General features: G+C 43.9%; 1 protein-coding gene and 1 long non-coding RNA gene across 5 annotated transcripts in view; one reads left to right on the top strand and one right to left on the bottom strand.

Moving 5' to 3' along the window:
* VPS53 (VPS53 subunit of GARP complex) overlaps positions 1 to 26,655 on the top strand; it is a 150,763-nt gene that overhangs the window by 105,274 nt on the left and 18,834 nt on the right. For all 4 annotated transcript variants that reach the window (XM_045045335.1, XM_045045336.1, XM_045045337.1 and 1 more), the window contains 5 exons: positions 417 to 659; positions 3,441 to 3,588; positions 9,815 to 9,897; positions 10,847 to 10,925; positions 24,163 to 24,311. In XM_045045335.1, the coding sequence (XP_044901270.1) occupies positions 417 to 659; positions 3,441 to 3,588; positions 9,815 to 9,897; positions 10,847 to 10,925; positions 24,163 to 24,311 (702 nt within the window). The remainder of the gene's footprint in view (positions 1 to 416; positions 660 to 3,440; positions 3,589 to 9,814; positions 9,898 to 10,846; positions 10,926 to 24,162; positions 24,312 to 26,655) is intronic.
* On the bottom strand, positions 16,345 to 26,148 carry LOC123382120. Its single transcript, XR_006590030.1, has 6 exons — positions 25,517 to 26,148; positions 24,363 to 24,419; positions 23,770 to 24,026; positions 21,816 to 22,113; positions 17,653 to 17,800; positions 16,345 to 17,076 (listed from the first exon to the last, which is right to left on the bottom strand). It is a non-coding gene; the product is annotated as an uncharacterized LOC123382120 (long non-coding RNA).

The raw sequence follows: 26,655 nt of genomic DNA, 5'->3' as shown, positions 1-26,655 counted from the left end.
AAAGTATAAAGCAGCACACAATGCCAGTTATTCTCGCTGCTGTTACTGTAAGAGGGCTGGTGCGATAAAAATGGGTCCAATTTTATTTATTTAATTAATTTATTTATTTTTTAAGTTTATTTTTGACAGAGAGATAGAGTGCAAGCATGAGCTAGGGAGAGGCAGAGAGGGGGACACAGAATCCGAAGCAGGCTCCAGTCTCCCAACTGTCAGCACAGAGCCTGACGCGGGGCTCAAACCCACAAACCGCGAGATCATGACCTGGGCCGAAGTCGGACACTTAACCGACTGAGCCACCCAGGCGCCCCTGGGTCCAATTTTAAATGTAAAAAGCATTAGGAATGATTTACTCGTGGCAGTTGAGCACATTTGCTTTATCTTTCTTGAAATAACATGGCAGGTTTTCTTCCTTCTAGAAACCTTGGAGAGCTGATAGATCGGTTCGTGGCCGATTTCAAAGCCCAGGGGCCACCTAAGCCCAACACTGATGAAGGGGGTGCTGTGCTCCCCAGCTGTGCTGACCTCTTTGTCTACTACAAGAAGTGCATGGTGCAGTGCTCTCAACTCAGTACTGGGGAGCCGATGATCGCTCTGACCACCATTTTCCAGAAGTACCTCCGAGAATATGCCTGGAAAATCCTCTCTGGCAATCTGCCCAAGTGAGTGCTATTCTTCCTGGTCCCAGTGGTGAAGTAAGATTCTGACTATACCTAAATATGGGAATCTGAGGAAATCTACTCCGAAATAGTTTACTGAACTGCTAAGAGCCTCAATGAGGAAAATACCCTTACTGAGTTCCCAAGGGCCTGAGACTATTTCCTATCTAATGGGATTCCACAGCTGATCAAGACTGTTAGAGGAAATGCCCACCGTGGTCGCCAGCGTAGGTCAGATCTTCCCACAGTGGACTCAAGGGAGTCAGTTCCATTATGTATGTCTAATTGACATGGTTTCAACAATAGGTTGTTGGCAAAAAAAAAAAAAAAAAACAGTAGGGCGCTGGTAGCAATAATTTTTAAATAGCATGGACAATTTCATTCAATGATTGCATACCCTGGGGTGATAAGCACATGGGAGGCACTAATCTGCTTTTCCCTCGAGCTGAGTACCTTCCAAAGTCTCTCTTATGGTGTCTGTGTCTTGCTATACTGGACAGAGTCTAGTGTTTAAAGATCTGGTGGGATTTGGGGGAAGGGGGTTGCGTAGCACAGCCCCTAATTATAGTGACTTCACTGTATGCATTCTGGGACATTAGAATATTGTTATATTGCTTACTAATGGAAATTAATGGTGTTTGACTAGAGCTTAAAGATTTTTGGTTCCATAGCAATTTCAATTATAATAATGCGATCTAAAGTGATGCTTTGGAACTTAGTATTTATAAATCATCCCCAGGGCCAAATTCAATAATTCTGGAATTAGTTGCTGTTGTTTTCACTAAAACGTATTGTATATGGGAGTTTTATGTTATTTGGAGGAAAGAAAATAAAATCCTTATGCTGTCGCCAGAGATTAGAAGTAAAAGATATATTTCACCGAGAATTTCTTTGACCATGGTAACATTTTTTTAATTTTTAATAATTTTTATTCTGATCGTCAGAATAATATAAATTTATTATAGTTTAGAAAACACAGAAAAGCACAAAGACAGAAATAAAAGTCAGCCGTCATCTCACCACCCGGAGAAGACAAATTCAAATTTTTGGTATATGTTTTTCTGTTGTTTACTTATATATGTAACGTGCGTGATTTTGTGCTCTTGCTCGATCAACAGGGCTGGGACTATACAGCCTGTAGTTTTATACCCTGCAGCTTTCGCCTAACATCATCCTGTGAGCATTTTCCCACGTGTCCCAGCAGGAAACAGTGTACTCAGCTAGGGTGTTGTTACCAAAGCAGCTATTCACAGAAATGGGGGCACGGTGAAAGGCACCAGCAGAGGATTCTGAAGCATCCAAATACCGGGGGGGGTAATTGTTAACTACTTTAAAACTCCCTTGAGCGCCTGGGTGGCTCAGTCGGTTGAGTGTCCGGCTTCGGCTCGGGTCATGATCTCGCAGTCTGTGGGTTCGAGCCCCGCGTCGGGCTCTGTGCTGACAGCTCAGGGCCTGGAGCCTGCTTCGGATTCTGTGTCTCCCTCTCTCTCTCTGCCCCTCCCCCACTCATGCTCTGTCTCTCTCTGTCTCAGAAATAAATAAACATTAAAAAAAATTTTTTTTAATAAAAAATAAAAAAATAAAAAATAAAACTCCCTTGAGAGCCAGGGCTGTGGACGAAGGGCTGCCCCACAGAAGAGGGCCACGGTGGGGGCCAGCACCACACTGAAGCAGAAGGAGCAGGAGGCCTTGTTAGTACTCAGCCTTCTCTCCCCTCTACCTCTCAAGCCTGGGTGATGGGTCTGTAGAGGTCAGTCTCCTGAGCCATAGAGGAGGGAAGAGAAGAGCAATGAATAGATCTGGGAGGCCACCAGACACCGTCCAACACTAGCACATCGTCATCGAAACACTTCACGATGTCGTGATAATCCAGCATACAGAAGAACCTCACCTCACTTCCGAACTTCTAATTGATCATTTAGGTTGGTTTCACTACTTTAGCATTTTAAGTAAGACTCAGAAAAGCATCCTTGAACAGCAGTGGAACCACCGGGTCAAACAGTGTGAACCTTTTTTTTAAGCTCCTGAAATATGCCTCCCGAAGTTTTTACAACTCAGTACTCTGGACCCATAGTGCAAGAGAGGGCCAGTGTCCTCACAACCCTTGTAAGTGCTGGAAATTAAGATATTTTCAAATCTTTGATTCCCGGTAAGACTTGGCAGTTTTAGGGTTACCTTTTTTAACGTTTTATTTTTACGGTAAATGTCATTGAGTTCTGTCTTTTAAAAAATTTAGAATCTCACAGTTGAAATAGCAGAAGGTTTTATAACTGTATTTTTATATTTTGTGGACACATGATTAGATCAGTAGGAAGGTGTGAGATAGTCGGGCTTTGGGCAGGAGCCATGCTTTAACATTCACTTTGGTACCCCTCCACAAGCACAGCGTACACATTCCTGTGCAGAAGTTTCCTAACTGAGAGGGGCAGTTGGAGAACCAGCTTTTGTGCTACAGAACTCTCGAACTTTCCGGATCAGGAGATTTTAAGCTAAGCAGAGAAGTCACTCAGCCGCCTTCTCTGTGAGTATGAGAGTCATCTTCGTTCATGTGACTGATTATTGGCTTGCTGTTGGAATCGTCTCTTCCTACTTCTGATGGTCAGAGTATTTAAACAGATGATAGTCAAGGTAAGGTCAGTAGGAAAAGGACTCAGTGTACGTAGGTTTGTTTGGGCCATGTCCAGCCTTTCCTTCCCCCTTTTCTTTGTCTTAAGATGTGCAGTTACCAGTTCAGGAAGCAAATAAGAAGTCCCAGCCTGACCGGTTCCTGTTCCTTTTCCTCAGAACCACAAGCAGCAGTGGAGGGCTGACCATCAGCAGCCTCCTCAAGGAAAAGGAAGGCTCAGAAGTGGCCAAGTTCACTCTAGAGGAGCTCTGCCTCATCTGCAGCATCCTGAGCACAGCAGAGTACTGTCTGGCCACCACCCAGCAGGTGAGCTGCCCACCACCTCCTTTTCCTGACCCATCTGGGCCTCCTAACTCAGTGGCTGAAACTGTGGGCCCTAACAAGCCGTGTACAACCTTGGGCAGCCACGTAAAGGTTGGTCACAGAGGAAAATTTGCAGCCCAGCCGGAAGACGGCCCAGGCAGCCATCTTACAGAAGAGCCTTGTAAAAAGGAGACTGGGCAAGAAAGTGTGACCAGTCTCCCCCAGAGTGGTTTAAGTTCCTCAGAGGGCATGCCTTCTTGAAAGTAGGTCAGTAGCACTGTCTCCCGTAGGAGAAAAGTAGCAACAAACTTAACAGTGCTAGGACCCGGCCTTTGGTGGTGATGAGTCACAGCCAGTGATCCCATGCTCAGAAGTGTTACTGGGCTAAGCAAAATCCTTTGGGCTTTCATGTGTCTCCTGAAATGCACACAGCATTCTCAGCCTGCCTAAACAAACAGCCATTGTTTGGACGCTGACGTTCAGGAACTATGAAGCAGGAAAGGGTGATGCCTCTCCTGGAGCTCCCCATTAGCAGAAGGAAGACCCAGAAGAATTTTCCATTCAGCCGTAGACGTGGGATTAGAAGTTCCTTTTCACATTTGGTCTGGAATTCACCTAAGGCCAAGAGAAGGAAAATAGTTGGAGAAGGTTCTGCTCTTCCCCCCCTTTTGGGCTTATTATTTACACATGTCTGGATCATAGGAAGGTAGTCATAAATTACGGTTCAGACGGTACAGCTTGGAGTGCCTGTGAGCCAGAGCAAGACTACAGGAGGCCAGAATAAGAAGCGTTCCCCCCAAAACTTCACAGTTGAGGGTAAGCCAACCAGAGGCAATAGCATGCTCTGTTTGGGGATGTGGTCACATCGGGTTATAAAGGTGATGATCTGTAAAGGTTTGGCCTCAGAGCCAGAGACGGCAATCCCTTTAGCCCCCAAGAACCCCTAGGGCAGGACAGCAATATTGATGAAGACCTCCAAGGCAGAGAGGTCCCAGAGTTCTGTGGTGAAGAAACACCATTTAACTGTTTTGCATGTGTGCAGAAAAGGAAGGCATACACACATGTGAATAGAATTTTTTTTAAGATTATTTATTTATTTTGAGAGAGAGAAAGAGCGTGTGCGTGCCTTGAGCGCAGAGCCCAACACGAGGCTCGAACCCACGAACTGTGAGATCGTGACCTGAGCCAAAATCGAGTCAGACGCTTAACTGACTGAGCCACCCAGGTGCCCCCAAAATAGAGTATTTTAAAAGTAAAATAACCATGGTACCAAAGGGGGAGAAATACAAAATTAATGACTCTTGGGGCGCCTGGGTAGCTCATTCAGTTAAAGCATCCGACTCTTGATTTCGGCTCAGGTCATGATTTCACAGTTCATGGGATCCAGCCCCACATTGGGCTCTGTGCTGACAGCATGAGTCTGCTTAGGATTCTCTCTTTCTCACTCTCCCTGCCCCTCCTCTGCTCACGAGCTCTCTTTCTGTCTCCCAAAATAAATTAACTAATTAAAAAAAATTTTTTTAACCTTTATTCACTCTTGACAGAGACAAGGCATGAGCAGGGGAGGGACAGACAGGGGGACACAGAATCCAAAGCAGCCTCCAGGCTCTGAGCTGTCAGCACAGAGCCCGATGCAGGGCTCAAACCCACAAACTGTGAGAGCATGACCTGAGCCGAAGTCAGAAACTCAACCAACTGAGCCACCCAGGCGCCCCAATAAATAAATATTTTTAAAAAATAACTCTTAATCTCATCACCATCAAATAATCATATTAGCAATTTGGAGTATTTTCTTTCAGTCCTTTTTCACGAACTAGTTTTGTATGCTACAATCATTTTTTTTCTTTCTGAGAAGCAGTTTAGTTAGTTTGTTCATTTATTTTGAGAGAGAGAGAGAGAGAGAGTGTGTGTGTGTGTGTGTGTGTGTGTGTGTGTGTGTGTGAGGGGGGGGAGGGGCAGGGGAAGAGAGAGAGAAAAGGAGATAAAGAATCTCAAGCAGGCTCCACACTGTCAGTGCAGAGGGACACGGACCCTAAGATCATGACCTGAGCCAAAATCAAGAGTCAGATGCTTTACCACCACAATTTTGTATGCTATAATCTTAATTTACTTCACTCTTACCCCTTTGCTGTTTTTATTGACATCACAGCATTAGCATTTCTCCTGTTGCTATGATATCTTCATTACTAACAATGTTATAGTTCTGTAATATTTCATTAAGGGACAATACCATAAATGATTTAACAGGATCCTGCATAATTATCTGTGCTGTTTCAGGTTTTGCTTCTGTAAGTAAATTCTACAAAGAATATCTAATATGCTTTGCATTATTTTTCTAGAACAGATTCTTTTTTTTTTTTAATGTGTATTTATTTATTTTGAGAGAGAGAGAACACACAAACGGGGGAGGGGCAGAGAGATTGCTGAGACAGTGAATCCCAAGCAGGCTCCACACTGTCAGTGCAGAGCCCAACACAGGGCTCGATCCCTCAAACCAGAGATCATGACCAAAGCAAAAATCAAGAGTCAGATGCTTAACCAACTTGAGCCATCCAGACACCCAGATTCTTAAAGGTTCTAGAAGTACTAGTGGACCAAAGACCATTTTGATGACTCATGATAGATGTAGCCAATTTTTTTTGTTATAAAAAAATTATTTTTGTTGATTATAAAAGTCAGTACATTCTTAGCACCTATATTGTGATCTCTAAATACTATTTTCCCCTAAAAGAAACCAGAGATTCCTGCAGAAATGAGTAATTCCAGGTCTGGGACACAAAATGTACAAGATGAGCCTGGAGCATCATGTTGTACAAAAAGCAAGAAAAAGATCAGAGACTGTGAGAGTCCTTTCAAAAGGATTCAGGAGCCATAATGGGCTTATTGTACAGAAAGATGTGTGCAAGTCCTAACTACCAGTACCTGTGAATGTGACCCTATTTGGAAATAGGGTCTTTGAAGCTATAATTAAGTAAGGATCTGAAGAAGAGATTATTTTGCATTTAGGAACCCTAAACCCAATGACTGGCATCCTTAGAAAGGAGAGGAAGCTCTAACAAAGACACAGGCAAGAAAGCCACATGAAGACAGAGGCAGAGATTGGGGAGATACGTCTACAAGCCAAGGAACACCAAGGATTTCCAGCAGCCAGAAGATAGAAGAGAGGCATGGGATAGTTTCTCCCTCAGAACCTCTGGAAGGAACCTGCTCTGCCAACACCTTGACTTTGGACTTGCGGCCTCTGGAACTGAGAGAATAAATGTCTGTTCTGAGCCACCAGGTTTGTAGTAATTTGTTCCAGCAGCCCTAAGAAACTAATCCAGGAGCCTGCCTGAATACACTCTGCTGGTCAAAGGTGGGTTGTAGAAGCATCAATGAGAAGTTAACGGCAGTGCATTGAAAACATCAGATGTGTTTAAATCCATGTGGTTACGATGATTTGTTTTGTTTTGTTTTGTTTTAAGTTTACTTACCACCTTCGAACACACTAAGGAACCACTGGTGTGAATTGAAAACTGGTACAGAGAAAGTTCTTATCCTGTCTTTCCTATTTAACTTAGACTTCAGGATAATGAAATCATTGACAGTGGGAGGTATCTCTTTATAGCAGAAGTCTAGCTAATAAGTGAAGAAGAAATGAATTGGAATGTCATTCTTTTATACCTCCTAATGAAATAATGGATCTAGGCATTGACTGTCAATGGCTGCTGACATCACAAAAACAGAGACAAGCGAACATCGTGTATCTGCTGATAGAAATACACGACACCATCATGAAGTAGTTTTCTAAAAAAGAAGAGAAGGAAAAAAAGAACCTGAATCTGATCAAGCTTCTACATGAAACTACAATTCAAAGAAAATACAAGGAACAAGGAACATGTTAATTAATACCCTGTGGCTACAATCAACAAAATCCAAACTGTGGGAAAACTACAGAGCAGACAATCCAGTTTCCTTAGAAAAAAATGGCAGGAAGAAGGCAAGAAGAAATGGAAGGAGATGCCTTAGAGACAGGAATCCAAGTGGTGCAGGGCGCCTGGTTAAGTGTCTGACTCGAGTTTAGTTCAGGTCATGATCTCACAGTTTATTAGTACAAGCCCTGCATCAGGCTCTGCGCTGACCATGCAGAGCCTGCTTGGGATTCTCTCTCTCCCTCTCTCTCTCTGGCCCTCCCTCCCTCACATGCATTCTCTCTCTCTCTCTCTCTCTCTCTCTCTCTCTCCCCGCCCCCCCCCACCTCTCAAAACAGATAAACTTAAAAAAAAAAATCTAAGTAGTGAAGAATTCAAAAATAAAACTTGGAAAACAATGCCAATAATGTCTCACTCTTGGCTCATTAATTGTAACCCTTTTACACTTAACGCCTGCATAGGGTGTTGCTTGCACTCATCCAAGAGATCTTTATGAAGTGCTTACTATGTACCAGGCATGGTATTTGGTGTTAATTAACAGAAGTGAATTGTCAGGGAACTTAGAACTAACAGGGAAACCAAGATGATAATAATAAGCCACGATGTAACTTCAGTCTTGTGGTGAGTGCTGGTTAGGGAGTTGCTTACTCAAGTAGCTGCTCAAGGAAGGCCTCTCTGAGGGGAGCTGGTATTGAAGCCGACACCAAGGGTTGGGAGGGGGACTGCCAGGGGAGGAGTGAGGAAGGGTTGGGAGGTGGGGGTGGCAAAGCAAGGAGACTGGATAGGAGGGGTGAGCAAGGCTGTTTCAGGGAGAGGAAGCGGAAAGTGTGAAGTGTAAAGGCCCTGAGGGGGAGAGACTCGGTGCGTTCCAGAACCTTAAGCCATCAGAGTAAGTGAGGCCAAGCAGGCAAGGGGGAAAGCCAGAAGTGGGCCGGACGGAGAGCCAGAGAGGACCCAAATCACGGTTAGAAAGTTTAGATTGTATTTTCAGTGTAACAGAAAAAGGCCGCTGAAGAGTTTAAGCGTTGTAAGCCTGCCCTGTCATTTGCTCCACTGGCCCCTTATAAACATGTGAACTGTTTCCAGCTTGTCACTAACATAAGCAAGACCACCAGAGTGTATGCTTTAAGAAAAGAGGATCTTGGGGTGCCTGGGTGGCTCAGTCAGTTACGTGTCCAGGGCTCAGGTCATGATTTCCCGGTTCATGAGTTTGAGCCCTGTGTCAGGCTCTATGCTGACAGCTCAGGGCCTGGAGCCCGCTTCAGATTCTGTGTCTCCCTCCCTCTCTGTCCTTCCCCTGCTCGCACTCTGTCTCTCTCTAATATAAGTAAACATTAAAAAAAAAAAAAAAGGAAAGAAAAGAAAAGAGGATCTTACCTGTTTTGTTCACTGAGTAACTCACTTACTCTGTTATAGAGCCTGGCACAAAGCAGGTTTTCTGTAAATTTTGGTTGAATTAACGAACGCTGCAAAGAATACTCACGTATCTCTGTATATCGTTCTCGTTATTCATTGAAATATATCTCTAGGTGTGAAATTGCTGTTTTAAAGAGTGTGTGTATTTAAATCTCTGCTTTTTAAATAAATTGCATTCCGGAAAGTTACACTAATGTACACACCCCTAAGAGCATTTTTAAGTTTAAGACAAAACATTCATTATTAGAGTTTGTGTACTCAATAGCTTTGGGAGTGCTAGATGAGTCAGTTCCCAGGATGCTTGGAGATGTTTACAATTCCCGGTCAGTTGTCTTCTTCTTTGAGGCGGTTGGGAGCATGGCCAGTGTTTGGCTGTAGGCTGATGAGGGCAGCCTGTGCTTTTTTTGTTGTTGTTTACCTATGCCTATCCCCAGCACCTTCGCATAGTGGGTGGCCCATAGCAGTGCTCTCAGTGAATACTTTCACTGATTTTACTGCCACTTACCACCAGAGGCTTCCAGTGCTGGTGAGCAAGCCTGCAGTTCATGGAGCAGGGAGGAGCCTAAAAACCGGGGTCTTTTTAAAATTAATGAAGAAGTGAATTGTCAGTGTGTCATAAGAAACGAGTGCAGCCCAGTGCTAAAGGGCACAGGTTCTAGAGGAAGTTTGACTCGTGGCCCTACCTCGTACTGTCTTGGGGAGGTCACACCTCCACTTTACCTTCTGTAAAATGAGATAATAATAGAATCTTCCTCCTCGGGTTGTGAGGATTAAATGAGTCAGTACATGAAAAGTGCCTGGAATTGTACTGAATCATCAAACTCGGTACATGTTAAGTATTCTTATTTATAGCACTCCTTTGGATAATCGTTAAGCATGTTTTTCTCTCTTACTGTTAATAGCTAGAAGAAAAACTCAAAGAAAAAGTTGATGTGAGTCTGACTGAACGAATCAATCTGACCGGAGAAATGGATACGTTCAGCACGTATGTACCTTGCACATATTTGCTTAAGGCCTGCCCTTTACCCCTCACAAAGCAGAATGTCTCAGGCTGTCGGCCTTAGGTCACTACAGAACTTCAGAGGTCCCCCGGGCCTCCTGTTGAATCAGGATGATTCTCCAGTAGCCACTAAGAAAAAGCATTAGAAGTTGGTGCCTCCCACGCTGCCTCCTCACGAGCAGTCATTTTTAGCATACGGGGCCTTTACTGTTGCACTACTGACAATAACAAAAAGAGAAGTCCTCCCTTGGCCATCCTTGTAGGAAGGTCAAGTCCAGGGCCTCCTGTCTGCCCCCCGCCTACCCCAAATCCACAAAGGGCAGCCCTATCTGCAGTGTCTTCCAACAGGAAATGTGAGCATCTTGACTTTAGCTGGGGGTGGGGGTGGGGTGGAGGGTGTCTGTCCAAGAGGTTCAAACTGGAAAGCCTTCTCAAAGTAGTCCTTCTGCCAGTACAGCCTGTAGTTCATTTGTTGCGGTCAGTAAATAAGACCGGGGCAGGCCAAGCTTCAGCCTGCACATCAAGCACTTACCAAGGAAAAGTCAAGATTCTCCTCCTAAGTTATTTCCTCTCCTTTTCTCAACTTTTTTTTTTTTTCAAGTTCTGATTTAAACATTTGGGGCAAATAGGTGCTTTTGAAGTAAGAAGTGAAGAGGGATTCTGGATGGAGTGATCAGGGGGCCTAGCCATGGAATTTTGTGATATGACTCAGCGGCCACACACCCAAATAGAGGCCAGGACACGGAGCAAGAATGAAGAGCTGAAAGGTTCCTCCTTGTCATCCGTTCCCTTTTGAAATCAAGCTCGAGTTCTTCTGAAGAAATGATGAATCTAACCTTGAGACAAGTCCCTAAAGATTTGGCAGGGGCCGTGTTGGTAATTGAGAAAGTTAGTCTTTTAAAGTCATGACCACAGTGATGTGTTTGACTTGCAGTGTCATCTCTAGCAGCATCCAGTTGTTGGTTCAAGATCTCGATGCTGCCTGCGACCCTGCCCTCACTGCCATGAGCAAGGTAAGGTTTGGGGAAGTGCCCTTCTAGCCCTCCAAGAGGGACCCCCGGTGGTTCCTACCAGCCCTTGCCCGTAGCTCCTTGAGGTTCTTCACTGCTTCAAGTATCAGCAGGGAGGAGGATGGAAGTCCTCCAGGAAATCAGTTTATCTTGTACTTTAGGTCAGTTGCTTGTTCTCTGAGAATGAGACAGGGAGCAGGTGTGTTTGGTAAGTCCAAAGGAGATATCTTTGTTTAGCATCTGATACATGCTGAAAACGTTCATGTGGTCTCAGCAGAATGGGTGGTTTTGTTAGTGCTTATGGCAGGAACTTCTGGCTCTTTCTCAGCTCTGGTATCAGTACAGGATTATTTGGTCAGGTTGTGGACATTGGTTTTCTAATGTCATGGTGGCCCATCAGTCAGCCCTGGGCCCTCAGTTCCCTCCTTTAGCACGTGCTGCCTCATGTTACCATTTGCCTTTTACTTGTCTGTGTCTTTTCTTCCTAAAAGGATGTAAATTCCTGAAGTGCCTGGACATATAGGATCTAGAAGAGTCTCTTGTTTGTTGATTAGTTAAGTTGTAAATGGGCAGTTCTTTGTTGATTTTTAACCCAAATAACATGATGCTGTCCACTCTAGAATTTCTAGAGCAGGGGTCAGAAAACTACAGCCTATAGTCTAAATCTTACCCATTGCCTGTTTTTGTAAATAAAGTTTTATGGGAACACAGCCATGCCCATTCACGTATATATTATCTGCGGGTGCTTTTGTGTTACAGTGGCAGAAGCAAGTAATGAATTAGTAAATAAGTAATGAGACTATACAGCTCAAAAAGCCTAAAATACTTCCTGTCTGGCCCTTTACAGAAAATGTTTGCCAATGCCTGTTCTCGAGTTATCAAACTCTTGTAGCATTCTTAAACTCTGAAGAAAGAACTTCTCTGGAGCCTTCTGGCCAGTAGTAGAGTACAGTGGAAAAAACACTGGCCTCGGAGTCAGATGGACCTAACTCTTCTCATTTTTTTTCTCTGGAGCCATTGAGCAAATGACTTAACCTCTCTGGGCCCAAATGAATTCAAGTATGTGAAATGCGGCTCTGTGCCTCCCAGGGTTGTCAGGACGGAACATGAGAATGACTGACTGGCCTGGCGCCCGTAGATGTTGGTGCTCTTGTCGGGAGGAGTGGCCGTGTCACAAGGTTGTGTAAGCACACATTTGGTCTGAATTTGGGTTTGTAGTAGATTGTAAATATTCAACGAAAGTAGGACGAAAACCAAAACTTAAGCTGCAGGGTTTTAGGAAGCTGAGTGGGGAGTCCTGAATAGCTGATGTCACAAAGTTTCTATTCAAAAAGCTGATGCTTTCCACCAGTCAGATGTGCGTGTATATTTCCAGTATTCTCAGTGTTTATGAGCAGAACATGAGCAGGCAAATTGAGGCTAACCCATTTTCTTAAAGGAATGTGGCTCTGAAGATTCATCTTTGGGCTCTGATTATCCCCTAGTTGCTGGTGAACATGCACCGTACCCTGCATCTGATCTGTTCCAGCTGCCATCTCCCCTGAACTGCCACACACTTTAGATTGGAATGCAGCTGGGGGAAGAATTTTTACATTTAACAAAGGAAGAGGGGATTTTTTCCCCCAGTAAAATAACAGTTGTAGGGGGGTTTAACACTCCAGGTGTTGCTTATATGAACTGTCAGTTCATTAGTGGATTTCCCTCAAACTTCCCCCCACCCACCACCCCGGACCACCACCCATTTCTCTCCAGACCCACACCGGCAAATATTAACAGAGACCATTCCTCCAGAATCTTTTGTTTATATCATAGGAAAACCACAGACTAGGGAGCGCAGCAGCTGGGAAGCCATTGGTCTTTGTCTGAGTCTTCTGGAGTTCTAGGGAAATGAGATCCATGTGATGAAAATGACCAGATACAAACAAGCCGAGTGGTCACAAATTGATTCAACATACACTCTTTGTTATTTGTGCCTGCCATCCTGTTTTGTGTAGTTTCTTCCAGGATCTTTTTTCAAACTTCTATTTTGTGATCATGCTTATTTCTGTCTCTGATTCCACCGTTTTTGCTGCTAGTTGGACAGTTCAATTCAGACTCTATCTAGCACGGTGCTGGGAGTTACAAGGCCGGGAAAGACATGGACCTTATCCCAAGGTGCTTAGATTCCACAATGTGTGGGATAAGGGATGTATGAGATGAGAGGAATGCCCAGGTAACAGCAAAAAAGGTATGAGGAAATCAGTATGTGAGAGAAGTACAAAACGTGCCCTCTTTAAAAGAGGAGAGAGGGGCGCCTGGGTGGCGCAGTCGGTTAAGCGTCCGACTTCAGCCAGGTGACGATCTCGCGGTCCGGGAGTTCGAGCCCCGCGTCAGGCTCTGGGCTGATGGCTCAGAGCCTGCAGCCTGCTTCCGATTCTGTGTCTCTCTCTCTCTCTGCCCCTCCCCCGTTCATGCTCTCTCTCTGTCCCCAAAATAAATAAACGTTGAAAAAAAAAATTAAAAAAAAAAAGAGGAGAGAGTTCATCTCTCTGTTCACATCAGGTGGGGAAACAAAGAAAGCCTTCCTAAGGAAGTGGCGTTTGAAACACCACAAGAGATGGTGAAATTTGGAACGAATTTGCGATGAAGAGGGCATTCCAAACAGGGTGACAATAGGAGTAAAGATTTATAAAGTTAGGAAAAGCTCTGAACTTTGTCAAAACTGCCAATCTCGTTACCCATCTTTGGAGTTTCACAGAGCATTCTGTACTGCTTCCGTAGTCAAGATCGCAAACAGGAAATTGGCTGCCCTCAAGGGGTGTCTATCCTGGTGGGGAGAAAAGTTCAAAGAATTGATGCTGTAAAGAAATGGATTTTATAAATAGTGAGAAAACGAGTGTTGGGCTTGCCAAAGTGGAGTGGAGTTAGAGGATTCTGAGTTGGTGAAAGAAGGCTTGACAAAATGGGTGGAGCCAAGCAATTTAATTCTGTTGTTCGGCTGGGAAGACACCTCATTCTTCTTGAAGGCACCCCCTGGGTAGCAGCTAGAGCTTCCATTATTTGTCCCTTCGCTGCCTTGTTCATTCTGCCACCCCTGTGCATATACCTGTACTCCAGCCTCCCAGCCACTCAGCCACTCCTGCTCCCCTGGATGCGTTACTTTTTGGGGATGGGGCAGCTTCCATGCATTTCTCATTCTGTTCTTTCTGCCTAGAATTCCCTTCCCATTATTGCCTGCCCAACGAGCGCACCCTTTAAGATCTAGTTCCAATGTCTGTCCCCTTTTTAAAAATTAAGGTATAATTCACATACTACAGAATTCACCCTTTTAAAATGTATAATTCAGGGGCGCCTGGGTGGCTCAGTCAGTTGAGCATCCAACTTCGGCTCAGGTCATGATCTCACGGTTCATGAGTTCAAGCCCACATTGGATTCTGTCCTGACGGCTCAGAACTTGGAGCTTGTTTCTGATTCTGTGTCTCCCTCTCTCTCTCTCTCTGCCCCTTTCCCACTTGTGTTCTGTCTCTCTCTCAAAAATAAGTAAACATCACAAAATAAATTTTAAAAATGTATAATTCAGTAGGTCTTAGCATGTTCCCAAGACTGCGCAACCACCGCCACTAACTCCAGAATATCTTCATCACGCCAAAAAAAGAAACCTCCTACTCATTAGCAGTCACTTCTTATTTCCCTGGCAGCCACTAATCTACTTTCTGTCTTTGTATTTGCCTGATCTGGACATTTCACATAAATGGAATCATACAACATGTGGCCATTTGTGACTGGCTTTCTTCACATAGCCTAATGTTTTCAGTGTTACTATGTGGTAGCATGTATCAGGCTTCCTTTTTATAGCTGAATACTATTCCATTGTGCAGTTAGACCACATTTTGTTTATCTATTCATCAGTTGATAGACATTTGGGTTGTTTGCACTTTTTTTTTAAAGTTTTATTTATTTTGAGAGAGAGAGAGAGTGTACAAGAATGGGGGAGGGGCAGAGAGAAAGAGGGAGAAAGAAAGAATCTCAAGCAGTCTCCATGCCGTTAGCACCGAGCCCAACTTGGGCTCAATCTCACGAACCACAAGATCATGACCTGAGCCAAAATCAAGAGTTGGACGCTTAACCGACTGAGCCACCCAGGCACCCCAGGTTGTGTCCACTTTGTAACTTCTATGAATAATACTATGAATATTCACATACAAGCTTTTGTATAGATATGTTTTCAGTTCTCGAATATATACCTAGGAGTGGAACTGTTGTATCATGTGGTAGCTCCGTGCTTAACATTTTGAGAAACTGCCGAACTGTGTTCCACAAGTAGCTGCACCATTTTACATTCCCACCAGCAACAGTCAGGGGTTCTAAAATGCCTGTATCTTTACCAATGCTTTATTTTTAACATAGCCATTCTATCTCATTGTGGTTTCAGTTTGTATCTGCATTTCTCCGATGACTAAGATGTTGAGCATCTGTATATATCTTTTGAAGAAATGTCAGTCCAAGTCCTTCATCCATTTTTAAACTGGGTTGTCTTTTTATTGTTGAGTTGTAAACTTCTGTTTATAGTCTGGATAACTACACTCCTTATCAGATATATGATTTGCAAATATTTTCTCCTTTTCTGTGGGTTGTCTTTTCACTTTCTTTATTGTATTTATTTATTTATTTGTAACATTTATTTCTTTTTGAGAGAGAAAGACAGAGACAGAGTGTGAGCAGGGGAGGGGCTGAGAGAGAGGGAGACACAGAATCCGAGGCAAGCTCCAGGCTCCAAGCTGTCAGCACAGAGCCTGACACAGGCCTCGAACTCACGAACTGTGAGACCATGACCTGAACTGAGGTCAGACACAACCGACTAAGCCACCCAGACGCCCCTCAGTTTCTTGATTATGTACTTTGAAACACTAAAATTTTTAATTTTGTTGAAGTCCGGTTTTTATATTTTTTCCTTTGATACTTGTGCTTTTGGTGTTCTATCCAAGACACCATTGCCTAATCCAGAATTACAAAGATTTACACCTGTATTTTCTTCCAAGTTTTTTGTAGCTTCAGCTCTTTACATTTGGGCCCTTAATCCATTTTCAGTTAATTTTTGTATATGGTGTAAGGTAAGGATTCAGCTTTTGTTCCTTTGCATGTAGATATATAGCTGTCCCGGTACCATTTGTTGAAAAGACTTTTCTTTACCCATTGGATGGTCTTGACACTCTTGTTAAGAATCAGTTAACCACAGATGTACAGGTTTATTTCTGGACTTTCAATTATATTCCATAGATCCATTATGTCTGTCTTTATGCCAGTACCACACTGTTTTGATTATTGCAGCTTTGTTCTTGTTTTTGTTTTTTTAGGGTTTTTTTAATGTTTACTTATTTTTGAGAGAGAGAGAGAGAGAGAGAGAGAGAGAGAGAGAGACAAAATCCCAAGCAGGCTCCGCATTGTCAGCACAGAGTCCGATGGGGGCTTGAACTTATCAACTGTGAGATCATGACCTGAGCCGAAGTCGGACGCTTAACCAACTAAGCCACCCATGTGCCCCAATTATTGCAGCTTTGTAGCAAGCTTTAAAATTGGGAAGTATGAATCCTCCAAGTTTATTCTTTTTCGAGATTGTTTTGACTATTTTGATCTCTTGCAATGTCACCGTTTTTGTCTTCCCCGCAGTGTCCTTCTCTGTGAAGCACCACAGTACCTAGACCATCTCTCTACTCTGTTATACAATTCTTTTTATATCTGTCTCCCCTGTTAAGCTTTGAACAACTTGAGAGCTGTGTCTTGTTCACTTTTGGATCTCCATGGCATAGCTTAACAGTAGTATTCCCTAAATGCCTTTGACGGTAAAGAGGGCAAGAAGAAGAAAGAACTAAAGTTTGTAGACACCCATTTGACCAAAGAATGGTGACAAAGTGAGTCACAGATAACCCTACTGAACGGACTTAGCTGGACAGAGCCGGTAGACATAGAGTGTCTCTTTAGGAAATGGCAGGATCAGAGACCCTGAAACCTTTCGGCGCATACAAGTGCTGTTGAAGGTATGGTGCTCCTTGATAGTACTCAATAGCAGGGCTCCTAACTTCCAACAAGTAGCATCCTGGAGCTGGTTGAAGGGAGGTCAGAAATAGGAAATGCCCACATCTAGCTGTTCGCCCCCTCAGCGTGGGCAAGAGCCCTGCTGCTAGAAAAGAAGAAAACACAGAGTGGCAAAGTTTGGTAGAAAATACACAGGAACAGCCTAAAACAGGCCGGGCCTGTGTGAAGGAAGTAAAATATGGTAAGAGTTTAGTGGTCTCTCTGAAACGATAATTTTGAGATTACAGTAATGTGGATAAGTTATATCAAAATTTCAGACCATTTTTCCCTCCTGTGTTGCATTATTTTCTTAGATGAGCTCTATGAGATAATAGTAAGTGGTTATTTATATGGAGCACTTTACCAGGAATCAGCACCCAAATGCAGTATCTCATTTAATTCTGACAATAAATGTATAAGGTACCTCTCTTTCACAGATAAGGGAACTGAAACTCAAAGAAGTTAAGTCCCTCGTCCCAGATCTCTTAGCTAGCATGTAGGAGAGCCAGGATTCAAATTCAGGTCTGTCTCTCAGCTGGATTATACTACACCATACATACAGAATGAGCAAACGTGGAAACTGAAGCAAAATTAGCTTCAGTAACTTGCCTGAAAGTAGAAGGGCCCTAAGTCAGTGTGTGCCCGGGACTGCTGGGTTCAGGAAAATCGTCATGCCTACCTGACCGCGAGTCTTCAGGCATTCACAGGCACCCTGTTGGATATCTGTCTTCAGCTTTTCTCGATCTGACACTGTGACTTTCCTCTTGGGGACGAAAATGGGCTGAGCAGCCAACCCAGGTGTTCCAGTCTGGTTTGCATATTTCTCACTGAAAAGGAAGGAATTGTCTTTCTGGTGTGTGTGTTTTCCTTTTCATAATTTGCCCAAAGCCATGTAGCCTTGTAACGGTGAAGCCAGAAATAAAACCAAGTCTCCCCAGTTTTTGAAAAGGTAATTGTTTGAAGTGCTTTAGGAGAAATACATTGTTTGAATGTAAATTCTATAAATCTTTAGCAATTAGCCATTGTAATTAGGCTTTACAAGTAGGATCTTTAAAAATTCTATGGCTTCCTTAAAAAGAGACCATTGGTCCCATGGTACCCTCCTCAAGGTGTCCTTTTTCCTGGGGCTACTCACATCCCTTGGTTGAAAGAATCTAACTCTCGGTCCAAAACCAAGCACACTTAGCTTTTGCCCATTAATAGTAGTTTTAGAAAAAACAGAAAGAAGAAACTGAACAAATTAAATTTCCTTACAGTCTGGCATGTAATTTCTATTAGGTTTCAAGACTGAACGTGTGCTAATCTAGGAGGCTACATTACTATCCCCCAAAGACATTTTGAAATAGCTAGAACAGTCCTCAAATCTGTTCTCATTTTCCTCTGTCATTAAAATGTAGATCTATTACAGGAGGCCCGCAGAACTCCATCATTAAGAAATCCGGAAGTTCACCTTCCACTTAACAATCAAAGCACATCTTTCTTTTTTTATAAAAGATTTCTTGGGGCGCCTGGGTGGTTCAGTCGGTTAAGCATCCGACTTTGGCTCAGGTCATGATCTCGCGGTCCGTGAGTTCGAGCCCCGCGTCAGGCTCTGTGCTGACAGCTCAGAGCCTGGAGCCTGTTTCAGATTCTGTGTCTCCCTCTCTCTCTGACCCTCCCCTGTTCATGCTGTCTCTCCCTGTCTCAAAAATAAATAAACGTTAAAAAAAATTAAAAAAAGAAAGATTTCTTTTTTCATTATGACCAAAGCCAGTCACCTTTATTATAAACAATTGGATAAAAAATACAGATTTTTAAAAAGAAGAAAATTTAAGTCACTCATATTCCAGCCAATAGATTTATGTCAGTCTTTCTCTTTATGCATATAGTGTTTAAATAGAAGTTTATACCTTATATACAGCTTCATAACTTTTTTTCTCATTTAGCAGGTTTTAATAGTTTTCTGTGTTGTTTAATCCAGAGCTACTGTATTTTTAGTGATTGCATAGTATTCCATAGGACAGAGTATTGTTAAAACCGTAGCAACAGTTAACATTTACCATGGAATTAATACCTGACAGGCACTATGTTAAGAGCACTTAACGTGTTATCTTTCAACAACTGTATGGATTACAGATATTATCACCCCAATTTGTATAGCCAAGAAAACCGAGGTTCGGAGAGGTTAGGTAGGTTATGTAACTTACCCAGGTCACACACTTAGCAGCTTGCACAGGACTGGCAGACTCCACATTTCCTCACTTTAAGTATTCCGGTGGAGTCCTGCCCTTAAAATGTAGGTCATCAACTCAATTTTGATCATTCTTTCCAATTATTCACGTTTAAAAACAGTCTGGCGACGGACAACCTCATAAATGCGTGTGTGTGTGCGCATGTGTGTGTCTTCTAAACATTTGTAATTATTAGCCTCAGATTAGTTGCCTTAAAGGGAATTGCAGAGATCAAAAGCTATGTAAAATGCTAAGACTTTGGGTAGATACTTCCAAATTGTATTTAAGAAAAGGTTGTACAAATTCACCTTCCCATTGGCCTAGCAGTGAGTAGGAAAAATATATATTTATCTTCCGAAAGCCTTTGTTACTCCACTTTCTGTTCTGGGTCTTGTTGGTTTTCCCGTCGGAGTCAAGGCGCATGTGTCCTCTTCCTCTGTACCGCCATCACCTCTGCCACATCACCTGCATTCGTGCAGCCTCATACAGAGATTTTGCTCGCTCCAATTCCTTCCACTAATTTCAAGTTCGTTTAGGATGGTAACACTTTTTTGGGAAGCAACATGGTAAAATGGAAAGAACATGGATTTCAGAGTCAGACAAACCAATTTCTAGATCTCAGCTCTGTTAACTTCTCAGTTATGTTTCATTAGGCAAATCCCTGTCCTCAGGCCTGTCTTATCTATAAAGCAGGAGTAATAATACCTCCCCTACTGTATTATTGTAAGCAGGAAGTTCATGTGAAAATGTCAATCACATGATGCCCGGTACATAGTAGGTGCTCAAAAAATGTTCCTTCTCCCTTTTTATTCCCCACACAATGCTGGTCCAGTGTTATGCACACACAAGGTACCTGTAAGTGTCGCAGGTGCTTGTTGTAGGAGTAAAAGTAGCGCAGACAAGCTTTAGAGTATGTGTGTGTACCTGGGCAAAGGCCGGTGCTTGGGGCCAGTGGCCCAGCAGCCTACACCATAATGCTACACTCCGATTGCCTGAAATGTCCCCAGAATCCGCATGCCTCAGTCTATGTTCTGTATCTCTCTAGTTCCATGATCAAAATGAATAGGTGGGAATTTGAACTTGAGGAAAATTAGTTTCTCAGGAGGCCTCTTTCCAAGCTTCATATAGCAATAGAGAAAAACAAGTTCCAAAGTAAGCTACTTATGGAGCTTTGCTCTCTGACTGGTGGATTGGTTAGAATTCTCTGCTACAGTGGGCCTTCTCTAGGAAGCAGTTATTCTCCCCAGCCTTCTTGTGAAGCATTAGCATCAGTCACACACTCCTTCCTCGGGTGGCAGAAACCGTGGTTGTGCCCCTGCCCCTGCAGCCTCTTTTGTAGCTAAGTGTGATCATTTCCTTGGGTGCTGCTTCTGTCAATCCTGTATCTTAGTTACAGCTTCTTTTGCAAACTGTTTTTCTTCTTGTTTATATAGTAGCAGTATTATGCAACCCCACCTACACTAAAAGCACAAGAGGAAAACTTTAAGTAGGGAGGGGTAAATTCTTTCTTTTAAGATTTTATTTTTAAGTAACCTCTATACCCAACACGGGGCTCGAACTCACAACCATTGGATCAGGAGTCACATGCTCCTCCAACTGAAGCAGTCAGGCGCCCCTGAAGGGGTGAATTTTAAATGTCAAATGCAAAGTTTACCTGGAAAAGTCAGAATCTTATTTCTACTGATGGTTTTTCATGATGTTTGTTCTTCCAGTGCAGGCTAATTTTTGTTTCCTTTTTTGACAGAGAACTTTGCTTGATCACTGTATATTTCATTAGCTTCTCCCTGAGAAACGGGGCTTGGCTTGCATTAAGGCCCAGGAATTGCTTTTGTTACTTTTTTTTTTTTTTTTTAAACAATCATCTTGGAAACAGCCTGGTGTCGTAGTGCTTGGGCTTTAGACAGACTTGGGTTGTCTCCACTGTGTTATTTACCAGCTGTGTGACTTTGGGCAAGTTACCTAACCTCGTTGAGCTTTTGACTTTCCTCATCACCAGATGAGCTCATGTGTGAATAGTAAATGAGATAATGTATACAAAGTGCCAGGCAAAGCAGCCTGCATACGGTGGGTCCTAATGTCAGCGTCTTGGGCCATTCCGGTTACAACTTAAACCCTAAGTTGTCTGGGATGGGCAAGCATCAACCATCTAAGGCAGTGACTGGACAGAATCCCTGCTAATTACATTTTGCAGATTTTTTTAAACAGTAAAGCCAGTGTCAACTTTCATTGTTCTCCAGTACTTTAAATTGTTTTCTGACATGGGGCACCTGGATGGCTCAGTCAGTTAAGCGACTGACTCTTGATATCAGCTCAGGTCATGATCTTGTAGTTCATGAGATCAAGCCACTCAATCAGTGTAGAGCCTGCTTGGGATATTCTCTCTCTCTCTCTCTCTCTCTCTCTCTCTCTCTCATAAATAAATACATACATACATGCATACATACATGCATACATAGTTTTCTTATGTCATTAAGCTGACTTAAATTTAAAATCCCAAATCTACTTGACTTTTGCTCATACTTTTAACTTGACCAGTGGAGTCATAATTGACTATTCAACCAAACCTGATCTTTTCACATATATTCCAAATGTGGATGTGTACTGACATGGCCAGTAAGAGGGTTTAGCTCACCAGTGAGAACTTGAAGTCCAGCGTCCCACGCTTTGTCTTGCTTCAGAGCTGCTTTGTCATCAATGACAGGGCACGTCTCCACCTCCCTTTATGGTTGTCTTCTGTTAATGGAGAACTGTGATGTGTAGATAATTATTTATCAACTTTGTGAGATGCTGAAATGTAAAATGTTGCCAACCTGGACAACAGTAGTCATTACAGTGCAAGAGCTTGGTGGCCGGTGGAGGAAGGGGCATCGAGCCCTCTTCCCGGGTTGCTGTGTTTATGCAGGGCCTTGGGCTCCACGTGGTGCTGCCAGCTGGGGAAAAGAAGGTGAGGTGCAGACATGAACAGCATCTGTCAATTTTGGCCTCCCCCCATGAGCTCATTTAAGATCTCCTAAGATGCTTTTTGTTCAGATGGGTCAAATCTCTAAAATCACGTGGGAAAAGAAACCTTGTGAATAAGATAAAAAGATAATGGAGGAAAACATGACACATAGCCAAAGCATTAGAATATAAAGTCGGTTCATATTAGAACCTTCTACTGTTTCTCCATGGTTTGTTTCTAATTTTGCCCAGTAAAAAATTAGAGACTTTTTCTATCTGGCACTTTGTTGTGAAACCTTGCATAAGACTTAATGTTGCTGGGCCTTGGCTTTCTTATGTGTAAAATGAAGACAGAAGTCCCTTCCTGCTTTTTTATATGCTTACACATACGTAAAGCTTTTAAAATATAAATATCTGCTGATTTGGGGGCACCTGGGTGGCTCGGTCGGTTAAGCATCCGACTTCGGCTCGGGTCATGATCTCACGGTCCGTGAGTTCGAGCCCCGCATCGGGCTCTATGCCGGCAGCTCAGAGCCTGGAGCCTGCTTTGGATTCTGTGTCTCCCTCCCTCTCTCTCCTTCTCTCTCTCTCTCCCTCCCCCTCCCCCACTCATGCTCTGTCTCTCCAAAATGAATAAACGTTAAAAAAAATTTTTTTTATTAAATATCTGCTGATTTGAAGAAACATTAGAACAAAACATGGAGTCATTATAGCTTCCCAGGAGCTGGGGAGCCATCCATGTACAATATGATTCTTTTAAACAAGTTCCCTCAGTATTGAATTTTTCCTTTCCCCAAGAGCTCTATAAAAACACTGGTTCTCTTGCCAGAGGCATCAAGGCCTCAGAACTACCGCCCTCCTTCTATGAACATATTATATGGTTTGTGTTTGGCTTAGGATCTTTTTAATAGCCCAGCTCCATTCTGAGAGGCTGACTCAGCAGAACTCCTCCAGCACATTCCTGCTCTTTTCAGGATTAAAGTGCCCATTTGCTGCCAGCTTCGGGGCAGGCTGGGAGCCCACACTGCCTCTCTTCTCCTGTACGCATCCAAGCAGGGAGAGGCTCCACGGCATTGCTTCTTGCCCTGTTTTTGCGGAGCATGTCTCCTGATCCTCCTCAGGCGGTTAGAGCTTGAGCCAGTCAGGTACCTCACTTGTGTCCATGGCCTGCCCAGGGACCACTCAGGTCCTCTCAGTGATGCTGGTGTGCCCCCCGCCTGCCATTCACACTACCCCGGGTGCTTCCTTCCTGCCCTGTTTCAATGCCACTGTCCTACCCTCTCGTCTGCCCCCTCGTACTTGCCAGAGATCTTTCCTTTCCCTGGACTGAAACCCCAACATAATCTCGAAGGTTTTAGGAGTAAGGTTTGAATGTTTTGCTATGGAAGAGTTCAGTTATGTACAAAAGTAGAGAAAACAGTACCACAAACCTCATGGACCCATCACGCAGCTTCACCGGTCTTTCATCTGCTCCTCCTAATCCTAAATTATTTTGAAGCACGTCTCACACGTCCCGGCATTTCTAACTCCCTTTTTTCAAAATCCTCACCTCCTTACCGTTGACTTGAGAGAAAGGCCTAAGTAACTCTCGTCCACGTTTCATTTCACTTAGCCCAACCACCCCTCCGATCTCCCAAGCTACCAACCTGCTCAGAAATGGATGTGCCTCCCCTGTTCTCCCACAGTCCTTTCCCGGTGCGACTGCGGACAGCGGTGCAGTCCAGTTCACCTGCCTGGCGAGGGTTCCATTACAAGTTGGCCACTTAGAGGGGCAGGGAAGGCTATTTCAAGCACGAGGGGGACAGTGTAGAAAAGGGTACCTGAGTCACATCTCACGGATAAGGATGAGGTGGGTCTGCTTGTTTTTATTCACCATCAGCCACTACAGACGAAGTAAGACAAACTGCCCAAAATAAAATGGCAACTGTGGTCGCAAGCTCTTGCCTCACTGTCACTCCACCTGCCCTTCCCCAGCGACGCGGAAGACTGTCCTCCCGAGAAGGATCTAAAGACTTGTCCTCCCTTATCTCTGTTTGCAGATGCAGTGGCAGAATGTGGAGCACGTTGGTGACCAGAGCCCTTATGTCACCTCTGTCATTCTTCACATTAAGCAGAATGTCCCTATCATCCGCGACAACCTGGCCTCCACCCGGAAATACTTCACTCAGTTCTGCATTAAATTTGCAAAGTAAGTCCTGGAACATTCCCATCACTGGGTTGTTCTGAGTGCCACACTTACCGCCAGCATGCTCACCACCCAGGTGTCCCGCCATCCAGCTGGAATTCATTCTGGTGCCTGTAAACAAACATTTTTTCGTGCTCCAAAGAAGGATAATAAAACGAAGTCCACTACTTAAAGTCATAGACAACAGTAACAGCAGGACAGTCACCAACCACGTTAAGACAAACTCAGATGAGCTGGGGAAACTGTTGTTTTGAATTAGGTGGACGAAACAGTGCCCCTGCCTCCCCACAGGTTCGGATAATTAAAATTATTTTTCACTGATTTCAGTTACATATTTTGTCTCTCCAACTAGATTCTAAACTATTTTTAGGGTAGGGACTGTCAGTTCTACTTCTTTGAAGCCTTCTCTTCCTCCTTCCCCATAGTACTTATTGCTGGGGCTGCCAGAATTGATCTGCTTCTGGACCTCCTGGAGTCCGGGGAAGGTACTAGAAATTGGGAAGAGCAAGTCAGGGAGCCCCACTGCCAAAGGACATGTAGTGAACACTGCACTGCTTGTCTTTCTGCTACGTCCTTGTGTGTGGCCATTTCTGGCTTGACGTTTGGAAGTGGGGATACGGTTTGGGCCTTTGCCAGTCAGCATCTGGCTGTAGCACTATTTCCCCCGAGACGAGGCAACGGAGAGGGTCAGTGCCTCCTCCGACCAGCCAGCCAACACGCGTTTTGGCACACGCCGCCAGGAAGGGCTTCGAGAAGGTCAACCTGTTCCCAGCTACTGTATTTAAGTTGTCCTCATCCAAGTCCCAAAGGGGGGTTTAGGGCTCCAAGTTTCTGTCCTCCCCAGATCTCTCCCGGTTTGTATTCAGTTAAGGCCTTCTCTCTCTCCCTCACAAATAAACCCGAAGGAACAACGGTTATGGAGAGCTTGTGGCATGAGCTTCGTTTCCAGTTTGTCAAGAAAGGATCGGGTGGACTCCCCAGGGAGGCATTAACGTTTGCAATATGGTGGACGAACCGGGAGTTGACATTCCCTACACCCTCTGAGTGCTCATCGGTGTGTGTTAAAAGCATTGCTGATAAATCATGCTGTGACACTCCCTGTACCCTTGGTAGAAACAGTCTCTGTACAATTTTCCTGTGGCCCAAAATCTCCAGTATGGTTGCACAGGGGTCTGAACTAATGTTAAAGAGAACAAGGAGTCATTTACTTAGCTAGTCCCGGCATCAGCCTCACGTTCTGTCAGAGCCCTTTGATTTTATTGCTAAGCTTCTATTGGATGAGCTAGGAAGATGATGCCCATCTCTCATATCTGGAAGTTTAACCTCTGATAGGAAAAGTGGTCTTCTGATTTAATCCATGGTACCCTCTCATCCTTGTAAATCCCAGCCAAAGACTAGCAACCTCAGAGATGGCGCTGTGAGAAGATCCTTCCCCATCAAAAGCAATGGCCGCCACTGCCCCTTGGGGCTGGAGCAGCCTTGGGCAGTTACCCATCACATTGCCAGCACCTCTCCCCACTATGACATGTCTCTGGTCCCTAAATTTTCCCCACCCCACCCTTGTAGACTAGCACACAGAGCCAATTCAAGCGTACAACCGAAGCCCACTCTGGAGAGAAGTAACTTAGGTAATAAACTGTGTACCATTGTGATTAGTCATGAATTCAATGTCATGTTTTTTTGTTTGGCCTGGCTTTGATGTAGAGCACTGAAGAATCCCTTCTGCGTGGCCCCTGTTCTCCCTCCTGGTCAGCAGACCTCCCTCTAGATCAGATCTCTAGAGTTTAGGTTTCTTTCCCTTTAACTTCCTCTCTTATCGCATCGATGCAAGCCATACGTGTTTCCTTTTGCCTCCATTTGGTTTCTGAAGCAACAGCAGTCTTTCCTGTTTTGACATCACAATCACAAGCAACTTCCCTCATCCACTAAGCCGATTCTCTTCCATTCAATAATGGGGATCGTAAAACAAATCTCTTAATAGTGGTTGAGAGGATAAAATGAGAGGTCTTGTGTAAACTTCCGTGCTGGTACCAAGCTGACATTCAAAAAGTGGTAGCTGCTACCATTTTAATTTGTTATTACTTATTATTTATTTAACATGCAGTCATTTGAGCACCTGCTCTGTCCCAGACATAGAATTAAGTGCTTTGGCTTAATAGACGTGGTCCCTGTTTTCATTTGCCGTACAGTCTAGTGGAGGGAAATAAACATGTGAGCAAATAGCATCATGAGGAAGTTTCTGCTAGGCTAGAGGTCTGTGAACTCTGTGTAGAAGATGGCAGAGGCGACTGAGGAGAGGCTTCATAAGGAGAGAGGTCCTGGAGCAGGGTGCAAGAGCTGTGTGGGT

This window comes from Felis catus, chromosome E1 (assembly GCF_018350175.1).
Source record: "Felis catus isolate Fca126 chromosome E1, F.catus_Fca126_mat1.0, whole genome shotgun sequence".
Taxonomy (NCBI): domain Eukaryota; kingdom Metazoa; phylum Chordata; class Mammalia; order Carnivora; family Felidae; genus Felis; species Felis catus.
The sequence above is the reverse complement of the archived record's forward strand: the minus strand, read 5'-3'. Positions and strand labels throughout refer to the sequence as shown.